Source organism: Suncus etruscus, chromosome X, assembly GCF_024139225.1.
Source record: "Suncus etruscus isolate mSunEtr1 chromosome X, mSunEtr1.pri.cur, whole genome shotgun sequence".
In the NCBI taxonomy this organism is placed as follows: Eukaryota; Metazoa; Chordata; class Mammalia; order Eulipotyphla; family Soricidae; genus Suncus; species Suncus etruscus.
In genome coordinates, this window is record NC_064868.1 from 87,935,928 (window position 1) to 87,958,032 (window position 22,105).

Sequence of the window (22,105 nt, forward strand, 5' to 3'; positions counted from 1 at the left end):
CCCATTGCTTCAAGTTCTATCTCCAGCCAAGTCACAGTTGCAACTTTTGGGATCCTTTTCATTTCTATCCATCTACTCCATCTATTTGCTGGCATATTTGGTGGTGGTGGGGAGGATAGGGGGTTTGGTGTTCACCCATGGCCCGGTTTATGGTCATTGCTCATTGTCCTTGCCAATCAAATACCAGATTTCCAAAGGCAACCAAGAACTGAGTTTAGGATTGCTACAGCTCAGTATGGAAGGTGCTGTGAGAGAAAGCTGGCATTCTATAGGTAGGTGCCGGTCTGCTGAGAGACTGGTGAGGTAACTTTGGTGCTCTGGGGTCCTCTGTGCCTGCTGGCCTGACAGCTTCCCATAGGCCCACCCATTTCAGCAAGGGGGTGTGCATGCTGTCGTTGTAAAGACATCAGTGTGCTGAAAACAAGGATGTGCGTGATGGGCAGGAAGGGACGGAAGGGATCGCTTGGAACAGGGCATGAGAAAGAGTTAAAAAAAAGTTTGCAATGTTTTTAACACACCGCAGACCTTAGAGTTCACTCTCGTCTGTCACTGCCACTAGTTGAGAGCCCTTTCTATGGCATTGAGAATCCGAAATTCTGAAACCAAGGTTCTATTTTTTATGATTTTATTTCTTTCAAGTAGTAAAGGCTTTCATCGGACTATTTCTGGTCGGTCGTTTTCACTTTCTGACATTTTCACTATTTTTTTTTTTGGTTTGGGGTGATGTCACACCCCTTGTTCCTTAGAAGCTACCACTGACTTTTAAGTTGTGTCTGGCCGGGAAACCTAGGGATGCCAAGGAGCGACCCCAGCTGCATCTGGATCTTTGGCCCAATTCTCCTCGCTCCTGGTGCCCCAAGCGGCGCCCGGCTCCGGGAAAAAAAAATTTTAATTAAAAAACAAAAACAAAAACACCTTCGCATCTAAGCCAGCCGCCGGGCCATTTCCCACGCCTCTGCAGCGCCGACTACGAGGCCCAAGGCTGAGCGCGGGGCCAGGGCGCGCCGGAGGGGCCGCAGCGGCCGCCACCATCTTTCGCGCCGCTGGATCCCGCTCGGCGCCCCGCCCGCGCCCCGCAGCGCGCAGGCGCGGCCCGAGGCCGGCGAGGGCGGGGCGGGGCGGAGGGTCCGCCGGGGGAGGGGCGGCGGTCACGTGACGCGCGCGGTGTTTACACGAGGAGGCCAGGCCCGAGCGTTCGGCCACAGTCCGCGCTTGGCTCGGCGTCGCGGCCACTTCCTGGGAGCGCCGCCTCCGAGCGGCCTCCGAACGGCGAGCGCGGGCGGCAGAAGCGGCGGCGGCGGCGGCGGCGGCGGTTGGGCCTCGAGCGCCGCGCGGCCCGGCTCTCGGGGGCGGGCGGCGGCGAAGATGGAGGAGCTGGTGGTGGAAGTGCGGGGCTCCAACGGCGCCTTCTACAAGGTACGAGCCCCGGCCCAGGCCCCGGTCGGGGGCGGCCCCCGAGCTCCCGGCCCGGCCGCGGTCGCCAGGCCCCGGGCCCGGTGGAGCCGCCGCGCGGCGCCCGGCGTGCTGCGGGTGGGGAGGCGAAGGGAGGCGAGGGGAAGCGAGCGCCGGGCTCGGGGCCTGCGGAGCCTCCGGGAGGCCCCGGCGCCGACTGGCTGGACGAACCGCAGCCGCGGGAGCCCCGGGGCGGGGGGAGCCGGAGCTGGCCCGGGCGGCGGCGTTCCGCACCCCGATCCAGCCGGGATCGGGGAACCGGGCCCGCCGTGCCTGCCGAGCCGAGCGCCGACTGCGCCCCGCATCTTGGGTGCGCTGGGGGCGGGGGGCCGCTGCCCCGCTCCCCTTCCCACGCCCGCCGTCAAGGAGGGCTCGGGGCTCTGGGTGGGGGCGGCCCTGCGGGGGCGAGAGGGGCCGTTGCCGCCCCCGCCCCCGCCCCCGCAGCGAACCCCCAGGGTCCGAGCCCTTTGTGCCTCTTCCCAGACCACTAGCAGTGGGAAAGTTTTGGCACCCAACTGGGCAGCCCGGCAATGCCAGAAGTTGGGGATGGCGCCCCCCACCCCACCACCACCCAGAGCCCTGTGCCCATCTGGGAGCACGCCGGGGAGAACGGGGTGCTTGGGCATCTCCGAAACTTCCCCCAGAGGCGCTCAGGAGAGCAGGCGGCACCAACTCCCCAAAGTTGCAGAAGTTAAACCAGAGGGGCTGTGGGTGGATGGCGAGGGCCTTTCTGCAAAAGTCAGTTCCAAGAAGGGTTCTGTGCTCCCCGGAGCCTGAAGAGCTTGGCTGAAGGCGTGTCGAGACATCGGACTGTTTTCGGGATGCCAAAAATAAATAAAAACAAAAATAAAAACTGGGATACGGGGTGGAAGATAGTTGGGCAAAATTCTCCCTTGCAGCAGCGACCTCACTAACGCTTTATATTTCAGAGAGGAATTGAAAAGAGCTTCTTCCGGTCTCTGTCCAGTTCCTAGGATTTAGCGTTCATCTAGTCATCAATGTTCTTTCTGACCGTCCTGTAACCGACCTCAGTAATCATGTTCCAGCCACATGGAAGGAAATTTGGAAATGAACTGTTGGCATTGTTCATTGTCCGCTTTAAATTGGGACTGTCGGGTAAAAACTTGCGACTGGTCAAACCATGCTCCTGTGGACTACAGGAGGGAAGCAATTGCACTTAATTGTGTATTAGGTACTTGCTCATCAATTTTATGGAGACGTGGAGAGAACTCTTTTATGAGTCAAAGCATGGAACTGTTAGCATGCTTTTCAGCCAAAAAGAAAAAAAGAGCCATAATTCCTTTAGCCAGAAGGGGAGAAAAAAAATAATTTACCCTTTATGGTGCTTAACAGACTCGTCAGTATAAAAAAAATGGTTAGCTTTGTGGTTGTAGTTCCAATCGAGTCTATTAGAATTTCAGGGCTTTATAATTTCTCCTGGTTAGTTTGTGGAGAATGATTCAGGTTCGAGGTTGGAAATAGTGGTCACTAGATTTTGTGGCACTAAATTGAGTAACTAGAGCTAATGGTTCACAAGTAGTTTAATAGATCTGAGATCGTTTCTGAGTAGCTTGGTTGGCTACGGAGGCAAGTGGCTTTTGCTTCCTACAAGATCCTGCTCTTGAAACATTTATTTCCCTTTCATCAACCTCTGGTTCTCTTGCTTTTGCAAAGTGATTAAACTCTCCTCAGTGCTCTGTCTTTGCTGTTAATCCCTGTTTGAGGTTTTTTTCCTTAACCAAGCCCCTTAATTTGTAGGTAATAAAGACTGGACTCAGCTGGTTCTGGCAGGGAAATGTGAAATGAACAAATGTGGGATATATGTATTTATCTAGTAGGCTTATATTTTGAAGAAACGTGGTCTTTGTGAATGGGGGAGAAAAGAGTTATTATAAATTATGAGAAAATGTTTGATTTGAGATACTTGTAACATAAGCAATAGAGGTGAAACCAAAGTAATCTTAGTTTGTGTTCTATGGGCCAGAAGTCATTACAGAGCAGTGAAAAGGAATTATTAGAGGTATTTTGTGCTTACCAAGAAGCTAGAGAGCTGTTTAAGACCTTTCAAAACGAAAAATTCTCCCATACAACTAAACTGCTGTTTGGACATGCTGAGCAACCACTAGGTTGCAAGGGACCATTCTCCATCCTCTGAGCCAACACATGACCCAGGTCTGCAGGCTAAACGGAAGAGATAGCACGATATTGGGGAGAGTTGGACTCTTTCTGTAGAAATTCAACTCCCGCTCAGGATTCCAACCACCAAAGCTGGGGGAATCTAAGCTCTTAAGACTAGAAGAACTTTCTTCCTTTCTGACCCCCTCTAGTGTTAGTCTTAAAAATCAAGAAGTTCAATTTAGTGATCATGTCAACTGCTTTTATGCTCTGGTGTTTCTTTGACTCAAAAAGTTAATCACAATCACAATGTACAGGCCTTACAGGAAAACACTTGAACTCCTAACAAAGAAATCTTTGTAAATCTTCACAGAGATTTACAGAGCATTTCCTAGACAGATAGTGTTGAAATATAAGGTTTTTATTGTAGGGGTATCTGCTTAAAATAGGGCCTTTTTCTTACAATCTTCGTTTCTATGGACTAAGAATGATTAACTGATTTTGCAATTAATATTATATAATATTACAGGATGAATGCATTTATATCCTAACATTCTGAGGTTATTATATACTAGGACTAAACTTGCTCAAGAGGAATAGATCATGTATTGAAAAAATATTATCTACAACCTTTTCATTGTCTGAAAAATTTATTGGCTGGTAAGGAGTAATATTTCTATGCGAGACCACATCCAAAGCAAGATTCTGTTTTAACATGTGCTGTATTTTTCAGTTTGATGTCTGAGCACAGGGTTTCATTTACTGAGCAATAATCTGGAGCTAGGCACTTGACACTTAAAAAAGTTTGTTCAAGTGGGCCAGAGAGATTGCATAGTGGGTAGGGCCCCTGCCTTGCACTAGTCAGCATTATTTCCTATGCTCCCCCCCAGCCCTCCAGGAGTGATTACTGAGTGGGGAGCCAGGACTATCCCCTGAGCAGCTCTGGATGGCCTCCATAATAACAAGGACAGGAGCCAGCGCAATAGCACAGTGGAAGGACATTTTCCTTCTACTCTGCTGACCCGCGAAAGCCCTGGGGTTGATCCCCTGCATCCCATGTGGTCCCCCAAGCCTTCCTGTAGTCTTTTCTAAGCACGGAGCCAGGAGTAACCCCTGAGCACCGCTGGGTGTGTCCCAAAAACAAACAAAAGAATAAGGACAAAACATGGGCTGTCATGTTAACACATACCTGGCTAGAGAGCACTGTTTCACTACAAATGAGCTTTCATGAGGCACTCTGCATGTTTTCTAACATTCCAAATGGATGTTACTCTGCTTTGGGGAACTGAATTGTTCAGGGTGCTGTCCCTTGTTAGTTGACTTCCTTCACAACCCTGAGGTACTGTTGTTCCCATTGTATAGAGGAGGACACACATATTCAGTGGACTAGGTGAGTGTCTGAATTTGTCAGGGATGTGAAAGCAGGTGGACATCAGGTTGTCTTTCCCATTCATACCTTCATTCCAAAGTGAGACTTAGTTCAGACCTAGTTTTCCTGGTGTTATCATCTGGAGTTATTGGGTACTATAATCCTACTGTAGCACCTTATATTTGCTGGGTACTCTCCCAGATGTTACTGCTGATAGTCTTTTTAGGGACAGAGAGAGAATACAGTAGCCTCTTCTGCCTTGCACTCAGTCGACCTGACTTTGGTCGCCAGCAACTCTCATATGGTCCTCTGGGAACCCCAGGAGTGGTTCCTGAGCATCCCATGAAAAAGGTGTTGGGGGAGGGCTGGCTGGTTTCCCTCCCTGGTTGAGCTCATGGTATCAGGAGCTGATGCCTCACTTCCTTGACTAACCCTTATACCTTACCTTGTAAGCTGGTGCTCCTTCATATTAATGTGTGCCTAAAAGGCAAAATCTGGGGCAGAGAGGGTTCAGCAGGCTCCAATACAGGCTTTACCCACTGATGCCCCAAGTTTGATCCCCTGCACTGTTGAGAGTAATGCCTGTGAGCACTGAGCTGGGAATAACCCGTGAGCATCACTGGGTGTGGCCCAATCCAAGGAAAAAAAATTAGGAAGCTTCTGTGGTACTAGATACTGCGATGGCGAACCTGTGGCATGCGTGCCAGCTGTGGCACATGGCGGCCTGCAGCTGGCATGCAGGAAGGTCCGCAATTAATAAATTTATAAAATTTATAAAGAGTACTTAGATACTAAATTCTTGTTACTAAGATTTAATTGACGTGCTGGCACTTTTGAGGAAATTCTTTGGTTTTGTGCGGCAGTTTGGGCATTGGGCTCAAAAAAGCTTAGCCATCACTGTACTAGAAGGTGTTGTGCTGTTGGAGAACTGAAACATTCACAGGTTAGACACAGATACTAACAAAGGATTTAGGCAAATTTCTATCTTGGGGTGCTCTTGCATGTTGTTGGGGGGCGGTCAGGGCAAAGTAGGAAGAAGGACTGTAGGTGGGCTTCAGGTAGGGGGAATAGTGAACCCAGCCCACTAAGAGGAGTACTCAGATCCGTCCTCACTCCCAGACTGGAATTGCCTTGGTATCAATCTCTGGAGGGAATGTTTGAGTTTGGGAAAGAGGCTTGTAGATCGGGGTGGTGAGTACAGCTCAGCTGGCCTTTGGGAAGGGGATTCCAAAAACTAACAGCACTGATTGATTGGCTCTTTGTTGAGTCCCTGTGAGCACTGGAAGTGACAAACTAACTATGGTCCATCTTATTCCAGCCTCTGCACCCTCTGTCCATGGGGATTGGTGTGGTGAGCTCAGGGCAGTGCAGGGTGATGGGGTGCTGCAGCAGACACGGATTTGACCCCAGTTTGCTCAGAGGAGGTGACTTCTGGACTGGGATCTCATGACATTCTGGAAAGATCACTAGGTGGAAAGGAAGGACTGAAGTGGAGAAAGTACAGCACTTCTAGGGAGATGCCTGAATTCTGTAGCCCAACTTGGATCTGGGAGCAGTGATGTGAGATCTGAAGATGGGTCCCTAAGACTCCTAGGCAGTGGGGGGTTGGAAACCCACAGCAGCAGAGAAAATGCACACAATACATTTGAGTCAGAAGCTTAAACCTTTTGGATCCTTTTCCTGTGGGCTCAGAGAGCTTCTCTGCTTTCTTTATGCTTTAACCTACTCCTCTAATTGTTTCTCTTCCTGCACCTATTACAAACCTTAATTTCATAGAATTACGGACGGCCTGCTGATTAAAACATTCTTGATAATTACTTGGCTGTTGGTTTTATTATGTCTTTCTGCAGGTTCCTAGCAGTTGCGTCATCAGATGGAAAAGATTTAAACCTCTGCTTCATGTTAACTGAGTTTTATTTTCCGCCAAGTTCCTGCAAGATTGAGAATTTAATTAAATTCTAGTAATTGAACATCTTAGCAATATTAGCAGCATATGGTTGTTAAAGAAAATTTAATGTACCTCTGTATATATGAGTTTGAATTTATATTTAACCATTTTTTTCCATGTATTCTCTGGAAATTTGACTTAGGAGTTACAACAGGTCTATGTGGGCCAGGTCTGTGTGGGCCAGTCTATGACTATGGAGAACTTTATTAGTTTTCAATAATTCTGGGCTAAAATTTATGTAAATATTGGAACTTTCTGCTCAATATGATCGATTTCAAATGACTTGCTGTGTTTTGTTTGAAATGAATAGTTTTCTGGGGCCTCGGCACAGGTGGCAAAATACAGAGTTGATATTTGACTGGTGATCCTGAAAAACTGAAAAAAGTACATTTAAGCTTGAAAAATATTTGCTATCTATAAAATTTGAACTAGAAACAAAAGTGATCTTTAAACATAACAGTAGTTTAACTGTGGTCTTTTTCCGACAGGCATTTGTAAAGGATGTTCATGAAGATTCTATAACGGTTGCATTTGAGAATAAGTAAGTGCCTTGCTATAATTTTATTTCTTAGGTTCTTTAATATTTTATGCTAATCTTTAGATTTGCACTTAAGAAAAACTCAAGTGTAGTTTGAATGTGCTTCAGGAGAACCTTAGGTTACTAGCTAAGCATTTATGAAGAGCTGAGTATTACCCCAGTATTACCTCAGTACCTTTGAAAGTGGAGCAGGAAACATGATTCTTCTGTCTTAATTATTAAAAGTTTGGCTAGCAATATCTCTAATTGTTAAAAGATGAAAATGATGGGATTTGTGAGTTGTGAATCAGTGTGAATTTACTAACATGAAATATAAAATCAGTTATTTCAGTTGTCTGGCAGTTTCTCTTAACAGTGTTCTTTTCTCATCATTAGTTTATTTGCAAATCTATTTCATATATTGACAGTAATATTGGGGCCGGAGCGATAGCGCAGTGGTAAGTCATTTGCCTTGCACACGGCTGACCCAGACGGACCGCAGTTCCCCTGGCGTCCCATATGGTCCCTCAAACCAGGAGTGATTTCTGAGTGTATAGCCAGGAGTAACCCCTGAGTGTCACTGGGTGTGGCCCAAAAACAAAAACGAAAAGACAATAATAGTGGTGACTCATCTTTTGCTTTTGTTTGATGAGTAGCTAAAATACATAAAGATATAGGAGCATAGGCTATATGAAATTCTAATGCCGATATCACATTTTATTATAGTAAGGAGATTCGTGATGAAAATGTTTGAATGATGATAAAGACTTGTCAAGCCATTCGAAATGCCAAACTCCTTAGTTACAGTGTAGATGTATGTGGTCATTGTCCTGAAAAAATGTCATCAGGATGTTTCGGCTTTTAATGTAACAAGAACATTGATGATCTATCAAAGCAGGTTCCATATCTGTGGGGAGAATTGATGAATTGTTGCTGAAATGGGGGTAGGGGACCCAGAGTAATAGTGTGGGGTTTCTTTGAGGTGATGGCAACACTCCATTCTAAAGTTGACTGTTGACAGTCTCACATATCAGCAGATGTACTTAAAACCACGAATTGTCTATTGACTTAATTGGATGGTTTGTATAGTGTGAATTATATCTCCCTAAGTATGAAAATATCTGACCTAGTCGCACTGTAATTAGACAATTAGCTTTTGTAAATCTGCTCACAGATAAAGTAGTATTTTCAGATACCTGAAACTTTCTGAGGGTCAAAGATGAATGGATTTAAGAGTACCTACTTCTGTTCTGTGCTTTAGACTAATAATCTGAATTTATAGTACTTATAAATAATAAAATACCTCATATTCAGTTAACAATTCCATAATTTGTCTCTTAGAGATTTGAGTCACACCCACCAATGTTCAAGGCTTACTACTGACTTTGCACTCAAGGATCACCACAACTTTGCCTACTGCCTCCCCAGGTAAATTGAGTTTGAGACCCCCTGCAAGGGAGGAATCTCTTCTATCTGCTAATTGATTCTTAGTTACTCCTCTATGGTCTTTTTTTGGCTACCTAACAGTGCCTGGGTTACTCCTGTCTGCAGTCAGAAATCACTCCTGGTGGTGCTCTGGGGACCAGAGGTCAAACCTGAGTCAGGCATGTGTTAGGCAAACTTACGTACTCAGTGCTCTGGTCCAGTCTTTGGTCTAGTTTTTTTTTTTTTTTGGTTTTTGGGCCACACCCAGCATTGCTCAGGGGTTACTCCTGGCTGTCTGCTCAGAAATAGCTCCTGGCAGGCACGGGGGACCATATGGGACACCGGGATTCCAACCAACCACCTTTGGTCCTGGATCGGCTGCTTGCAAGGCAAACACCACTGTGCTATCTCTCCGGGCCCTTGGTCTAGTTTTTAAAGCAGTAAACAAATCCTCATTTTCTCTGTGCATTTAAGAATGTATCTAATTTATACACTATTGCTCAGAGATTTTGATTATCTGGTTTTCAGTCCAGTAACCACTCTCTCAAATTAAGCGTAGGGATATCTTCGGACCTTTTAATTGTCTCCTGGATCATATTGGCATAATTTTCTCTTTAAACTTATCCTTTGGATTTAGAGAATATCGTGCTGAGTGAAATGAGTCCAGAGCAGAGGGACAGATACAGAATAAAATATCTCCCTCGTGTGTGGGATAGAAAGAGACACAGCAAGGAAATAACAAAGGCCCAAAGGCCACCAAATTCTTCGGTAATTAGAATGATGGGGTTGTAAGATACTGGGACAGTAGTGGGGGCGAGGCTTCTATGAGTGAAACCCATTGCCTAAAATAAGGAAATACTAGTTAAAAACTTTCATCGTGGGAATTTGAAGTATTACAACAACTTTTCTTCTTATTAATGATATGTTTGAGACTCAACACTGGGTTAGAGCACATTGCTAACATTTGATTGGTCCGTACCCAAATGCTCTGTCTCTCTGGCCCTTCTGTTTTTCTGTTTAAAAACATATTTTACAGTACTTCAGACTACATTTATCCTTTTTTTTTGCTTTCAGCCATAAATTTCACTTACTATAGAACCAGCTTATTTTCCATGCTTTTTTAAAATACATTTTTAAAAATATAGTATTGGGATATTAATTCTGTACATTAAAGAGTTCTGAATCAAGATAATTTCATTATGTATTGTGCTTTAGGAAATTGAGGAGAGTGTGAAGAGAAAGTACCGGGGATCAGGCACCCCTACCACAGGACTCCTTGAGCACTGCCTAATGTGCCTCAAGTAAATCAAAATGAGCAATGAATTTATAACGTGAAGTGTCACTGATTTTCAGTGAATCATTTGGCTTTTCTGAAGACAGGATTCAATTTTGTTTTGTTTTGATTTGGGGGGGTAGGGGCATCAAGCCACAAATAACAGTCTCTAAGAATGTTTCTTGCTCTATGCTTAGTGGTAACCTTTGGCAGTGCTCAGGAGGCCCTTTGTGGTGCTGGGGATTAGAACCAGGATGAGTGGTTTACAAGCATCTTAACTTCTGTATTCTTTTGCCCTAGGTAGTTTTCTTCCTTAGTTTGATATTTTTCAAGTATGTGTAACTTTTACAGAAAGGTTCCATCTAATATGTAGAGCCGAACCAGAGTGCCATCAGTTCTGTGCTCTTAAATGGCAGCTTTTAGAAAACTAAAACAAGTTATTGGAACCCAGTGATAAAAGATCCTTTAGCAAAAAAAAATTCCAGAAATGACTAATAGTAATTAAAATCTTTAGTGGCTTATTTAGGGGTACGGGGTCACACCTGACCTTATTTAGAGACCTAGTGGTACCAGGGAGAAAGCCCAGGCCTCCTGTTGACAAAGCATGTGCTTTTTGAGCCCTGTTTCTGGCCCATCTTTCACGGTTTTGTTGTTTTTGTGATTTTTTTATTTGCTTAGTTTTTTGAGGAGGGGGGAAATTTGCCTTATATAATTGTGGGAATGAAGGAATAATTTGGTGCCTTTCAAGATTGTCCCATTTCATTTCCAATTAAAAAAAAACGTAGACAACTTGCTAAAGCCCCATAGGCTGTTTCCGCTGGGTTTTTCTGTGCCCGGCTGGTGCATCGTACTGACCAACAGCCTGCTGTCCATGCCAAGAGCTGACTCCTCGTGGGATCTCAGATGTAAAGGGGGAAAAGTGAGTTGTGGACTGCGAATGTGCTGACTGTCCCGTTTTGCTTGGGAATTAGAGGGCACTTAGGACCAAGTTTCTGTGGGAGTTGGAATGTGATTCAAACGCATTTGCAAGTGCAAAACAATGTGGTGACTTCACTAACACTGATACTAACGTTTAGTTTGTGCCTCGGAAGAGATTGCTGCTGTTGCCTTATGGTTTCGATTCTTGGAGGCCGCAGATGATTGGACGAAAGACTTGTTTTGAGCATCATTGCTCTGTTGTGCTTGGAGACATAGTCCACAAGTCTCTACCAGGCTGCTGTGCTGCATGCAGACTTTTTTGAGATGCCTTGGTTATTGCCATTATGCCCCATTCCACAGAACACTGGCCATGTCAAAGCATTTCCTCTTTTAAACTAGACAAATCCAAGGTCCTACTTAACCCAGGTTAATGGAAACTTTGGCGTTTGTGTTGAGAAGGAAAAGCATATTGACTTGTATGTTTGCTTGTTTGCAGTTGGCAGCCAGAGAGGCAGATTCCATTCCATGATGTGAGATTTCCTCCACCTGTTGGCTATAATAAAGATATCAACGAGAGTGACGAAGTCGAGGTGAGTTTCCAATGGCAGCACGTGAAGTGCCAAAGAATTAGGACCCTGCCCTGCTTAGTGTGCGCCAGCCCCTCGGTGTGCTGTCTGGCAAGCTGTTCTAACTAGGGTCTCACCCTCTGAAAGCCACCCCTGGTTTTTCCTCTGACCTCTGTCTTTGAATATTAGAGTAAGAGATGAACTAGTTTCCCACCAGGCCTTTGGGAAAGAATTAGGAAAATTAGTTTCACAAAGATAAAATTAGGGTACAGAGCAAAATTGCTGTTACAAGAAATCTTTCTGGTCAGTTGTGGAAAAGCTGTTGGTGAGTATTATGGCTTGCACAGGTAGGTAAAGCTTCATTTCTCAACGTGCTGTCGTGACTCACCAGCTTAAATGTCATTGGTGTCTGTGACCAAGAGATTCTCTGGAGATATGATATATTAGCAAAAACCTATTGTTTGTGATTTATCCACACCCTAACAGTTGTTTGAGAACTTAAGTAAGGAGGAAACTAGATATTTTCCCATCTTGTTTTTATTATTAAATCACTGAACTGCAGAGTTAAAAAGCTGTGAATCATTTCAATCATGGAATGTTCTAACACCCTTCCCTTCACCAGTGTTCACTTCCTACCCCTAATTTCCCCCAGTTAACCTCCCCCTATCTCTCCCTATACTATCTCTGTGGCAGACACTTCTCTCTTCCCCCTTTCAAGCACTGTGGTTTGCAGTACTGTCACAGAAGGGGTATCATGCACTTCGCTTTACTTCTTTGCAGGACCCCATTCTTACCCAGAGTGATCATTTGCAACTTCTGTTTTCGTAGTGATCTCCTTACCCTAACTGTCCTACCCCCATCATTTCCATTGTCTTTGGGTATTATTCTCATACATGGTAGTTTTCATTCTGTAGATGAGTGAGATCATACTGTGCCTGTCCCTCTCCCTCTGAATTCATTTTAGTCAGCATATCTATCCATATATAAACTAGTTTCACAACTTTCTTTTTCCTTGCAGTTACATAGTATTCCATTGTATAGATGTACCAGTTTCTTTAGCCACTCATATGTTCTCAAACACGTGGGTTGTTTCCAGATTCTCATTACTGTGAACAGTACAATGAACATAGTGCAAAGGGCTTTTCTGCATTGCATTTTTGGATCCTAGGAGTATATTTCCAGGAGTGGCATTGCTGGGAATTTCAATTTCTAGTTTTTTGAGGAATATCCATATTGTTTTCCATAAAGAAAATGGCTCCTAAGCATTCTTGGGTATGGCAAGGCATCCCCTTCTGAAAGGCTTAGGAAAAAAGAGAATGGAAGTTGATCTAGGGAAGAGTATTCCTTTAAGGTATCTGAATGTCTAGTCCTGTTTCCCAGTTTCAGTGTTGTGAAGTAGAAACAAAACATGGTATTTTCAAACCTTAGGAACACAAAAAGACAATATACAAATGCCCTCTGCACTCCTGTGTTTATTTCAGCACTAGTTACAATGCCCAGAATATGAAACAACCCAGATGCTTGATAACAGATTAGCAGCTAAAGAAATTGTGGTACATCTATACAGTGGAATACTATGCAGCTGTTAGGAAAAATGAAGTCATGAAAATTTATATATGGATGGACATGGAGACTATTATGCTGAGTGAAAGGGTCAGAGGGACAGAGATACACACAGAATAGTCTCACTCATCTGTGGGATATAAGAAAAACAAAGGACAGTATGGCAATAATATCCAATGACAATAGAGATGAGGGCTGGAAGGACCAGCCCATGATGTGATGCTTACCATCAAGAGTAGTGAATGCAGTTAGAGTACTAATTGCACTAACAACTGCCATGACAATGATAATGAGAGAGATGTGGAATGTTTGTCCCAAAGACTGGCAGGGAGTAAGGATGAGGGGGAAATGGGCAACATTAGTGAAAGGAAGGTTGCCCTGGTGAATGATTGGTGTTTATTTGATAACTGAAACCCAACTACCAACATGTCTATAACAGTGCTTAAAGAGATTATTAAAAATATACACAAAAATATACAGTGTTTCCACCAACCCACCCCCCAAAAACCTATTCAGTTAGATGAGATGTGGAACTGTGTTTGCTTTCTGATATCTCCTTGTTCCCAGTAAGGAACAAGGATACTATGTTTGAGAACCTTCAACTGTCCACTAATTAGTAGGGAAAAAGTCCTGGAAATAATATTAGCGTTTCAGTCAGGTTGTGCCAATAGTGTTTGCAGTCATATTGGAATAGATAAATGTTCTTTCTTCACTGAGATTCTGTTGCTAGGAGAACCCTCATTTTTCCCATCTCAATTAACTGAGGTTCTCCCTCTAACTTAATCATAATTAGTTAAAACGGTTAGCTAGAGTGTGGTACCATGTGTATCGTGCTAACTTTTGCACATGGCCCACCCAGATTTTATGCACAGCACTCCGCATGGTCCCCTGACCCTACCAGGAGTGGTCTCTGAGCACAGAGCCAGGAGTAAGTCCTGAGCAGTACCTAATGTGGCCCCAAAAGAAACCCCCCAAATGGATAAATAGTTAATGGTGGCAAGAGGCACAATAATGTGTTCAATTAAATAGTATCACTCTTATCTGTTCATTAGCTTATGTTGGAAAGAGAGGTTAAACCCAGGGAAGGAAAGAATACTTTCACCTGATACCTGGAACCTAGTGTGATTCTTTTTCTAGCATAACCTCACTGTCTTTCAACGTAAATTACTGAGGCTGGAACTCTGCTTGGAGCAAATTTGAAAATGTCATCGATAGTGAAAGGGATAATTTTCATGAAGGTGTAATTCATTACTATATTCTACACATGCGTCCAGGCTGGAAAGGGGATGTCAGACCTTATGATATTTGGTCGGGCTGGCTCTCAGGGACATGCACAGTAATGATGACAAAAGTACCCTTTCCCTCCAGCTGAGAGGGAGGCCAGATGATTCCCACTGGAGTTCACTGATAGATTCACCTCAATTCATCACAAGTAGCAGGTTGACCTAGAGTAAAGTTGAAATGGTTAGGTATGGTAAGAAAAAAGATGGCTTGTTGTCAACTGGGTTTAATCACTATTTTGCATGTTCATAATTTGGGTTAGAGGGAGGCAATAAACCCCAAGCTCTGGTCTGTTTTCATCAGCAGTAAGTACTGTAGAGTGATGGGTTAAAGAAGACTTTTCCTAGCTTCATCACTGACCAGGGATGTCCAATGCAATTCTGATGCTAGGGTGACCTCATTTGATTACATTACAATTAAGTGAAGTTATAGCTATGGCTAGAGTATGAGTGAAGTGAATGGCTGATGGCAGCCTTGGGGTAATGGTAGCTTTTGGTAAGGTTTGTCTTAATACTGTCCTTTACCTGGTTGGCAGGTGGAGACTAGAAACCAGGACTCGTGTGTATCAGTCACTGGTCAGGTGGTACCCAGTGAAATTCTGTTGTTTGATGACCTTATTATGGCACAGTTCACTGAGGTTATAATTGTAATTATTAGTATTATTAGTATTAATAGTGGGAGAGGGAAAGATAAGTTCATTGAGTTGGATTTAGTCCGTACATTGCATATCATTTAACTTATTTTGAGAAGAGATGAGCTAGCATCTCTTTTTGTCTATGTCTGATATAGATACAGTAGCAATGTTGATACAGGATACTTTTATCAGTCACATGCCAGATAGGGCCCACTCAGATTCTGTTGTTAAGGGTAACATCAGTGTACTACATCACAGCTGATGTTATTACTCTGGTTAGAGGAGAATGAATGCGGTTAATGGTGGCAGGAACTTGTGGTCCAGTAAATTCAATCTCCATTGTGGGACCATTAACTGAGGACAGTAGCAGGGGGAATAGCAGCACTTTTGGTTTGTCTACATTAGTAATGTGCTTAATAGTGATAGAAGGGGGGCCCTTTTTGTACAACTTGCTGCAGGGCGAGGTGGAGCCCCATGAGATTCTGTTGCTAGTGGCCTCATGATATAGCAGCACAATTAATTGAGATTATGGTTGCAGCTTGAGCAGTTGAGATTTTTATTGGTAGGAAAGAAAGGTAGGTTAAAATGAGTTGTATTTAGTCCTGTAGTGTATTTCCTTTTATTTAATTTGGAAAGGAACTTTAGATGCCATTTCCTTTGGTCTGTTTCAGTTATTTGTACAAGAACATTGGGTAAAGGATGCTTTTCTCCCAAGTTCAGCCCACGACACCCAGGGTCATCTGTTATTCTGGCGACTTCATTGAGTTACATCAGAATTAATGGAGATCATAGCTTTGGGCAGAGAAAATTAAATGGTTAACGGTGACAAAAAGACAAGATAGCTTATATTAAGGTACTTTAACTATAGGTTTTTCTTTCTCCTTCTGTCTTTTTCAAAAAGACATTATGTGACCAAGACCACCAACTACAGAAGACTGATTAAAATCACAGTAAAGGAACAGAAATCTTAGAACCCTAAAGAAAGACTTCATCATTAGCTCCATTCCTTGACCTGTGCAGATACCGAGATCTCCAGATACAGAGGTCTGATTTTATCACCCATGACGGAGCAGAAGTCTTCCATACACCACAAAAGGACCTAGGGGAGAGTAAATGAACCTGAAAGGAGTCTAGTTATTCCCATGGCAGTATACTTCAAGGGCAGAAAAACCCTGTATATCTTAGGCCTTTCTAATTTCCCCAATATTTACTATGCCTATGCAGAAAAAAAGAAGCAGCACAAAATAATCTTTTTTTATTTACTTATTTTTTTTGGTTTTGTTATTGTTGTTTTCATTTATTTTATGCGGTGTTTTGTTTTTATCTCAGGTCCATGTTTATTATGTGGTGCTTTATTGCTTTATTGCTGTAGTGCTCATTGGATTTTTTTTTTTGATTTTTCTTTTTGTATTGTTGTGATGTTTCTCTTCCCTTTTCCCTTTTCTCAAACTGATGTTGAGAGCTTCTAAGGACTCTGTCCATTTTCAGCTTGTTTGATTTATACCCCATTTTATTGTTTTTCTTTTCTTCAAACAGAACCACATAAATTTGAACCATCTTGTTCTGCCTCTCAAATTGAAGGGGAAATAATGGAGGGTACCAAGACCAAACAGTTGTATGAGCACTAAGTAGTAACAAAAATGATTGGAGTTAAACACCAAATCCAAAGCCAACAACAAAAGAATCGATACCTGTGCTCGCTTTGGCAGCACATGTGCTAAAATTGGAATGATACAGAGAGGATTAGCATGGCTCAAGGATGATACGCAAATTTATGAAGTGTTCCATATTTAAAAAAAAAGTCGATACCCAATCTATAACAAGCTAGACACAGAGGGGGGATCACTTATACTAGCAGCCCAGGGGTAAGGGAAGGGAATATAGGATGCAAGCTGGGAACGGGGGTGGAGGGAGGACAACTTTGGTGATGGGAATTCCTCTGATTCAATGTTAATATGTACCTAAAATATTAATGTGAAAGATACGTAATCCACTTTGGTCAAAATAAAAATTATTATAAAAAAGACATTATGATTTCCAAAGTTGTTCATTATAGAGTTGTTTCAGACATAGTCTTCAAATACTAGTTCCATAATCAGTGAGGCTTTCTCTCCACTAATGTCCAGTTTCTGTCCCCTCCCTCATGTTGCTACCTTGGTAGGCACATAACACATTTATTTGATGTTGTTGATCTTAAAAGAATGGCCAAAGGAATTATAAATAAGTCAGTAAAATAAGTTTGTGATAATTTATTGCTCTATGATTTTAACCTTTCCTTACCTAGTATGGAGAATCTGTAAGTGCCAAGATTGTGTGCCATACTCAGTGCCAAGTGCTGGGAATATTATTCTATCCTTTAAAGAAGGTCCTTTAATGCTTGCAAAACTGGTTTCAAGGCTATAAATTCCCTAAACTGTTGCCTATTCCTGAAGCTTTGCTGTTCATTTCCTTTGAGACTTTCTTATACTTTGTGTTATTTTTTGGTTTTGGTTTTGGTTTTGGTTTTTGGGCCACACCCGGTGATGCTCAGGGGTTACTCCTGGCTGTCTGCTCAGAAATAGCTCCTGGCAGGCACGGGGGACCATATGGGACACCGGGATTCGAACCAACCACCTTTGGTCTTGGATCGGCTGCTTGCAAGGCAAACACCGCTGTGCTGTCTCTCCGGGCCCATACTTTGTGTTATTTTTTAGTGGTTTTTTTCCATCTCATCTTTGAGCACCTTGGTCTTTTCTTGCTGTTAGTCCATTGCACAGTTTCTATTGACTTTTTTAATGTCAACTACCATACTCTTGATTTCTGCTTACAGTTTTCTCATTTCAACACTCATACTTTCTTTGAGCTCATTAACAATACTCTTCCTAGTGTTATTAAAGTAATTGAAGATTAACTGAGCTGATTGGTGTTGGTTATGACTCCTGTGCTACTATTTTGTTAATTGAACTTGGGCTTTTAATGTGTCTTCTGCATTAGGTTTGGGGTACTCCTGTCTGAGGGTAAATTTTTATAGTAAGCTTCTAGATATTCCCTAAAAAATTAGACTGAGAATTGTTCACTGCTCTCTCCACCCAACTTTACCCAGTTATAGTAAATATGACTGTGAACAATGTGAAATATGAGCTGTTGGCAGCTTGTGTGCTTCTGGAGCTGTGGATGTGGGCCTAGTGAAATGGCAGTGATCAAGTATAGAGGCCACTCACCTGGTAGAGTGTAGTAGTGAGCAGAGCAGAGGGTCAGTAGTTTGGATGTGGTCTCAATGAAATGACAGTTTTTTAGTATATGCATTTTGGTTGTTTATATATAATTTTGGTTGCTAATGTGAACTTTGAGTCACTTTTTAATCTTAGACTGTATTTACTTTATCCCCCAATTCTGGCTTCTTCTCAACCTATCTAATTTTTCTGCCCTGTTCTCCATTTTTCCTGGTGGTACCAGATATCATATGTATAATACATGTTCTTTACCCTTGAGACACACCTGTCACCATACTGAACTTTGAAGTTATCACCAGGGAAAATTGTTAAGAACCACTCCCCATACTTAGTGTGTGGTACATAGAGGATTGTCATCCTGGATTTGGCACAAGAATCTGGAGTGACCCTGGACTTATGGCAGATTCCCCAGCACACAGTATCCTCGGCGGTGACTTGAGTGGCTCTGGTAGTCACTGGGCCTTACCTATTTAGTGTCTTTGCAGCTGGAGAGTAGGCCAGGTCAGTGACTTCAGTCACGTCCTTACCAGAATAAAACAAAGCACCAACTTTATATATTTTTAGATGCAGTTAAGTAGCTCAGAGTATCTGAGCAATGTATTCCCAAGTTTGTGAAGAATCAGCTTTTCTTGAACATTCACATACACTAAATTTAATGTTACTGATGTGTGTAGAGCAGAGAAATTAGAAAGAAACCTTTTCCATGGCTTTCCCATTTAATTAGGTAATTTCTTTGTGTATCTATGTCTTGCTTGGTGGGGGGGTTCATTCTGGTTTAATGTATTAGCATATGTGTTTCAGTGACATCTAGAGTCATGTTAGGGAGTTTTTCTCAGTGTCTGGTAATTTTTAAGTTTCTGAATATTATTAATCATGAAATTTTCTGTTACAATTTTATATAGGTTTATTCCAGAGCAAATGAAAAGGAACCTTGCTGTTGGTGGTTAGCTAAAGTGAGGATGATAAAGGGTGAGGTAGGAAAATGCATATTTAATTTTTATGCACTATATATCTTTTCTAAACCTGGACCAGTAACTGGACTCTGCATTTCAGTTTGTATTTCTGTTAAAGTAATAGCCTATTGAATCATCTTTTTTGAGCAATTTTTCCTCTGTTTTTTATATTTATATGTTTCATAAGTTTCTGTTTTGTTTTGGTTTTGGTTTTTGGGTCACACCCGGTGGTGCTCAGGGGTTACTTCTGGCTGTCTGCTCAGAAATAGCTCCTGGCAGGCACGGGGGACCATATGGGACACCGGGATTCGAACCAACCACCTTTGGTCCTGGATCGGCTGCTTGCAAGGCAAACACCGCTATGCTATCTCTCCGGGCCCACATAAGTTTCAATTATATGCTCACATAGAAAATTTTTCTTTTATGGAGAATTTAAAACAATTGATTATGTCTAGCTTTTGTTCTTTCTCCAAAAACTGACAAGGAATAATGATTCTTTGTTTCTCAGTTCTATGTGATAGAATATGCAGCCTGTGATGCTACATACAATGAAATCGTAACCATTGAACGTTTACGATCGGTTAATCCCAACAAGCCTGCCACAAAAGATACTTTCCACAAACTCAAACTGGATGTACCAGAAGACTTAAGGCAAATGTAAGTTGATATGCAAGAAACACTAAAATCTTGTAGGTGGTAAGAAATAAAAATGAAAGTATAAAGATTGTGGGGACAGAGAAATAGAACACTTGCCACTTGTCTTCTATGTGGCCAATTTGGGTTTAAACCTCATATAATTCCCTGAGGAGTGATCCCTGACTGCTGAGCCAGGACTAAGCCTTGAGCACTCCCAGATAGGACCCAAAACCACTTTCCCGCCTCCCTCAAAAAATAAAAAAAATAGGGGCCAGAGTAGTGGCGCAGTAGTAGGGCGTTTGCCTTGCAAGTGGCTGACCTAGGGCGGACAGCGGTTCAATCTCCTGGCATCCCATATGGTACTCCAAGCTTGGAGCGATTTCTGAGTGCATAGCCAGGAATAACCTCTGAGCGTCACTGGGTGTGGCTCAAAAACCAACAACAAATAAATTCCCCCCCACCCTCTCTTAGTTTTGATTCCCAACTCTGCATCTCCTGCCTCTGCCACCACATGCACCCTCCGCTCCCGCCAATAAAAAATTATTTTTAATGGTAGAGTCATTTTTGGCAATAATGTCTTGCTTTGCAGAAGTAGATAAGTTATTTGATTAGCAAAAATAGTGAAAAGTCATTTATCTTTTTCAGTGATATAATGAAACTAACGTACTTTCGTGTTCAAATTTATGTGATTAGATACATGACTAAAACGCACAGTACACATTCTTTGGGGGGGGGGCACACCTGTTGACGCTCAGGGGTTACTCCTGGCTATGCACTCAGAAATTGCTCCTGGCATGGGGGACCATATGGGATGCCAGGGGATCTAACCACGGTCTGTCCTAGGCTAGCATTTGCAAGGTAGAGCTACCTTACCTCTAACACCATTGCGCCAGCTCCCACAGTACACATTTTTAAAGTGATTTTGTGCATGGAATTTTAAGAGTTTGAAACTGATCTATATAGAAATTTTATGAAATGTCAGAAATCAAATTCTAAAAGAAAGTCAAAGAAAGAAAATGTCTCCTAGTGTTTATCTTTTAAGCTAATTATTTTTTAGGTCAGGATGTAGTAAGTAAAACTAAATGTCTCCAAAGGTCAGAATTCTGGATTTGGAATAATGCTTACAGACCCTTTAATTTTTTTAATTTCTTGGTGGAATTCTTTTTTTCTGCTCTCATTTTTTAAAAAATAAATGCTTTAATTGACTGTAGTTTATAATGCTATTATTATTTGTTACTCTTACACATAATTCCACTACTACACTACACACAAGTGAGCCACCTCTCTCCCTTGGACCCCCACTTGCACTTCAGTTGTGTGCATTATGTTGCCATTGAACTTTTGATACCACCTTTCTGTGCATCTTAAAGTCACCACTTATAGACTTTTAGCTATTCTGGGACTAGTATTTTAAAGACTTTATCAAGAGATCATAGTGTTACAAGTCAGCCCCTGAAGAGGTTGACTGATGGAGGGATGAAGGATGAGGTCTTTCCCCTCCAGCTCGGAGCACGCGCCTGCCACCCTGTCTAGCCGATGGTGCTGAGGTGAAATGGCGGGTAAACAGCTCGCCAGACAGTCAGGCTTGTGGAAATATTAGCTTTGTTCGGTGGACATGACTGAAGTCCAAGGTCTCAGCCTCAGTTCCAGCCAACCACCCCTCATCTTCCACAGACCCTTGTTTTTATCCCCCAGAATCAGGTACCACCCAATGATGGAAGTAGAATCAGGTACCACCCTAGGGTGGGGTCAGAATGCCAGGTCACAGCCTAGGGTAGGGCACAATCACTGATCAGGGTAGGGTCAGTAACATAATAATCCCATAAATATTTACATACACAACATCATAGTTTGTTGGTTTCAGGTATATCACACATTTAGATAAATGTTCACTTATACTTCAAAATGAATAGAAAGTTTGCTTTTCGAGTCTTAAGAATTGTGTCTATGTGTGAATTTTGTGCCTGACGATAGAATATAATTTAATCTGAGTCTGTGATTGTAGTTGCAAATATCTCTGACTACTTTTTTCACTGTAGCTGGTCTCTATGGGTGTCACTTTTTTATTTCTAGGTGTGCTAAAGAATCTGCGCATAAGGACTTCAAAAAGGCAGTTGGTGCCTTTTCTGTTACTTATGATCCAGAAAGTTTTCAACTTGTCATCTTGGTGAGTGTTGGCAAAGTGTTTATATTGGTATTGCTTTTTTTTGGTCATAGCATATTTGGTAGTTTGGGGTGGCAGT

The 22,105-nt window shown here is 42.7% G+C and overlaps 1 protein-coding gene and 1 pseudogene across 4 annotated transcripts in view; both read left to right on the forward strand.

Moving 5' to 3' along the window:
* The first annotated feature begins 1,274 nt into the window (after window positions 1-1,274).
* FMR1 (fragile X messenger ribonucleoprotein 1) overlaps window positions 1,275-22,105 on the forward strand; it is a 39,758-nt gene continuing 18,927 nt past the window's right edge. For all 4 annotated transcript variants that reach the window (XM_049767497.1, XM_049767499.1, XM_049767498.1 and 1 more), the window contains exons 1-6: window positions 1,275-1,416; window positions 7,373-7,425; window positions 11,514-11,607; window positions 19,176-19,247; window positions 19,735-19,883; window positions 21,936-22,029. In XM_049767497.1, the coding sequence (XP_049623454.1) occupies window positions 1,366-1,416; window positions 7,373-7,425; window positions 11,514-11,607; window positions 19,176-19,247; window positions 19,735-19,883; window positions 21,936-22,029 (513 nt within the window). In that variant the 5' untranslated portion in view covers window positions 1,275-1,365. The remainder of the gene's footprint in view (window positions 1,417-7,372; window positions 7,426-11,513; window positions 11,608-19,175; window positions 19,248-19,734; window positions 19,884-21,935; window positions 22,030-22,105) is intronic.
* On the forward strand, window positions 16,755-16,855 carry LOC126000340 (uncharacterized; annotated as a pseudogene).